The sequence below is a fragment of the Diplotaxodon limnothrissa genome, linkage group LG20 (assembly GCF_057381915.1).
Source record: "Diplotaxodon limnothrissa isolate DT_005_m linkage group LG20, D_limnothrissa_male_GT1.1, whole genome shotgun sequence".
NCBI lineage: Eukaryota > Metazoa > Chordata > Actinopteri > Cichliformes > Cichlidae > Diplotaxodon > Diplotaxodon limnothrissa.
In genome coordinates, this window is record NC_140615.1 from 38401646 (window position 1) to 38405285 (window position 3640).

Consider the following 3640-nt stretch of genomic DNA (forward strand, 5'->3'; position numbering starts at 1 on the left):
ATCTATAAAAAGAAAGCTGACACTTGCGAGACTTAATCAAAGGTGTGAGCAGCACAGCAGACGCCTTTGTGTCAAAGTAACTGAGGATGAAACAGAAAAACATGAAGGCGATTTTCCTGGTCTGTGTTTTTATAGCAGATGACCTTAAAAATATTGTCAAAAACGAAGTGAAGCAGAGCAAAGTTACAGAGGTTTGATTAGAGACAAAGCTCAGCGTTTTGCAGTTTTGCAAAATGTAAAAAGTTTCAATTTGTTCAGTATCGAACAGCAGAAATGAGGCTTTCTGTCGGAAGTAAGTAAAAAACAAAAAAATCCAACAGCGGCCGACAGTGTAGATGGTGGGCAATAAGGGTGGGCTCTGATTATCAATTTAGAAAGAGAGAGAGCTGTGCATGAGTGTGATCGTGGTGGAAGCAAAACAGCCAAAGTCAGAGGAAATTCATGACGATGTTCATGTGAAGCGTAGTTTGGATCGTCTTTGGCTGCTGGTTCGGTCAATATTGTTTGAGAGAGAAAAACCTGCAGCTTCAGAATCAGCACAAAAAGGACGTAAACACAAAGCGACACTTCAAAATCAGCGAACTGTCGGCTTTCAGCCCCGACGGCGTGACCGCGTACGTGCCGTCGGGTGAGAAAGGCGACATCTCGCTGATTCTGACGCGTCGGGTCGGCGCTTCGTGTTTACGTCTTTGTGCAGAGACCGTGTTCCTGCTCTCATTTACTGCTTCAGCTGTTTGGTGGTTGTTGAAATTTTGTTTTAACCTGAAGCTTTAACCTGAGATTCTGGCGTTTTGGGCAAAATAAATTTATATTAAAAAATCGATTCAGGATTTTAATGAATCAATTTCACGTTATCCAAGTCAGAATCGACTTTAATCGATAAATCGATCATCAAAAGGCAGAAACTGAAAGCAGCTCCAGCTTGGATCTGTTTCTGGGAACAGTTCAAAGATCTGAAGCTGATGACCTGAGAGGGCTCGCTGGGCTGTGGACAGTTTCATTAGGAACGATCGTATTACCATCTCATAATCATTGTTATTGGGATCATTGACTTCCAGAAGCATCACCTCCAAAGGAAAACAGGTTTTTCATGATTTCCAGCAGCACAAGGTTTGCTGTTCATTTGGACCACAGGGGAGATTTCGGCCACGTAAAAGAACAAAGTCACTCGAGTCCTTCTGAAGTGCATCCAGAGTTTTTTGGAATTGAAGGCCTGAAAATCAAAGCCCGTAGAAGCTGCCCGGACTTGCCAACAGGGGGCGACAGCTGCAGTTACAAAAAGACCTGGGTCCTTCTGAAGTGGATGAGAAAACGACCCTCGGCCTGACCCCTGGATGATCTGATATCGTCGTGTCGGTGTTGTTCCCAGATCATCATGAAAATGTTGTTCCAGGTTCAACATTGCAAGTGACCAATCACATTGTTGTGACGTTATTCTTTGGCGCGCCAAGCCATTCATGCATTTATGAAATTCCAATGTTGCAAGGACAATATCAGTTCTGCTTAGTGTTTATTAAAGGGTCGGGGTCCGTTGATCGGCAGACAGAGGCGGTTTCTCGCAGCTTAAGACAGTTTTTTGTTTTACTGCAGTTTTTCCCGAAGTCGCAAAAGTATGACGTCACCACATTCTGATTGGTCACTTGCAATGTTGATCCTGGAACAACATTTTAATGATGATCTGGGAACAACACCGACACGACGATATCAGATCGTGCGCCTGACCCCTACGAGCACTTTGCTGATGAGTTCATGAGCTCAGAGATTTTTTCAGGTCGCTCTGAGTGAAACATCAAGTTCATTTAATGCGTTTTGACCATATTTGTGCCAAGAAGGAAGATCATCGGGGCATGCTCATTGGCTCGTGACTTGTGACTGACATTTTGCACCGTATCAGCATGATGCAGATGTGAGCTGTTTTCTGAACATCTGGTATTTATAGATGCTTTGAATTCTCCAAAAATTAAAGTCGTTTTCAGTGACATCACAAAACCCACCTGATCACAACTGTTTCAGTCATTTTGTGCTTTTATGTGTTCATTTTATTCTGATTTATTTGTGTATATGATTTTAATTCGCTGTACAAATGTAAGGAGACCTCAAGCATTTTAATGGGTGCCTATAAATAACATTTATTATTATTATTACATGAATGTCGCATTATTTGCTAATGTAAAATAGCATAAGAGACCGTAGCCCATTGAATACATAACATGAATACATGTCTAATGTTCCTGAATACGTTTTTATGTATTTGAAAATAATAACGTTTTTGACTTGATATTAATGACTAAACATTTAAACAAATGTTACTAAACAATGTAATTAAGCGCCTTGTTGTTGCTTCAGGATGCTATACAAATAAAATAAAATTGAAATTAATGTTCCACATGCTTTATATCCGCATGCATAATAATCAAAATAATTAAACTCGTGGTGAGAACATTCAAAGTGATTTTAAAGGGAACAAAAACTTTCAGCTTTTTTGCTACAAACTTCTAAAAGTTCGTCTTACAAGAACAAAAATAAATCTCCGTCAAACTAAAGGAAAAGCTTTCGTGAGGTTTGATCTTTCATTCTTCTTCTTGACCTGTCTGGCAGACACTTGTGCGCATGCGCTCATCCATAACCCGGAACTGCGCTCCGCAGCGGGCTGTGTTTGTTTTGGGGACGGTCAGCCGACAGAAACGATGCAGCTTCACTTCACTAAAGACGTTTTACCGGACTCTGTCGGCACCGACTTCCAGAACCTGAACAAGCTGAACGAGCAGGTAAGTCCGCGGCTTTAACGGAGCAGCTTTACCGGAAGCTGTCCGAGCCCCGGGGCTCGTTACGTCAGTGAAAGGAGGTTAACGGTCACAGCCCACCTGTACCTCACGGAATGTACACGTGTCCGTGTCAGCTGGCTGCCAGCTGATGAATCCCCGGGTGAACAAGCTGATGAGCAGAAATATCGCTCAGGCTTCAAACAGACGTCCGACAGCCACGAGCTGTTAGACTGAAGGGCACGTGATGCGCGCAGTCACAGCCGCTGTCACGTGACCAGACGGCGTCCAGCAGAACCCGCTTTGAACGTCAGCGTCCAGACTTATCGATGCCGTCGGTTTATTACTCACCAATAACAGTGCAGCACGGTGCTGTGGGGCGGAGCGCTGAGGCGCGTCACGGCTGACGGTCCGCCCAGCAGGATGGTGGCATTTCTGTGAGGTAAACACACCTGTAAACGGGATTTAAAGAGGACTTTGATGTACGCGAGGAGCTTCAACACCTCCAGGAGCTGCCGCTCAGCTGTAATCTGATTACTCAGCACATCTGATGATGTGTGTACAGTGATTAACACTGGAACGATGTCACAGTCTTCGCCACCTCCTACGCCGAGAGCGCCGTGATGTCACGGAGACTGACAGCAGAGCTGAGAGCCCGGGCCCTCGCGTGACAACGTGACATCAGAGAGCAGTTAGGCTGCTAACAGATTACAATAATCCAGAATATTAGGATTGGTCTGCAGGCTGATGCAGATTAGTGATGAGTACCTGAGTTACAGGAGGCAACCTTCACTGTGATGAAGAGAATCTTTCTTTATTCTTTAAACTCAGTGTGAGAGTCTTCATTCCCTCCTTTATCGGGAGCACAGCTCCTCACA

The 3640-nt window shown here is 44.2% G+C and overlaps 1 protein-coding gene across 1 annotated transcript in view; it reads left to right on the top strand.

The window, feature by feature from the left end:
* The first annotated feature begins 2640 nt into the window (after positions 1-2640).
* commd7 (COMM domain containing 7) overlaps positions 2641-3640 on the top strand; it is a 12631-nt gene continuing 11631 nt past the window's right edge. The window contains exon 1 of the mRNA XM_085345383.1: positions 2641-2768. Coding sequence (XP_085201509.1) covers positions 2688-2768 — 81 coding nt within the window. The 5' untranslated portion in view covers positions 2641-2687. The remainder of the gene's footprint in view (positions 2769-3640) is intronic.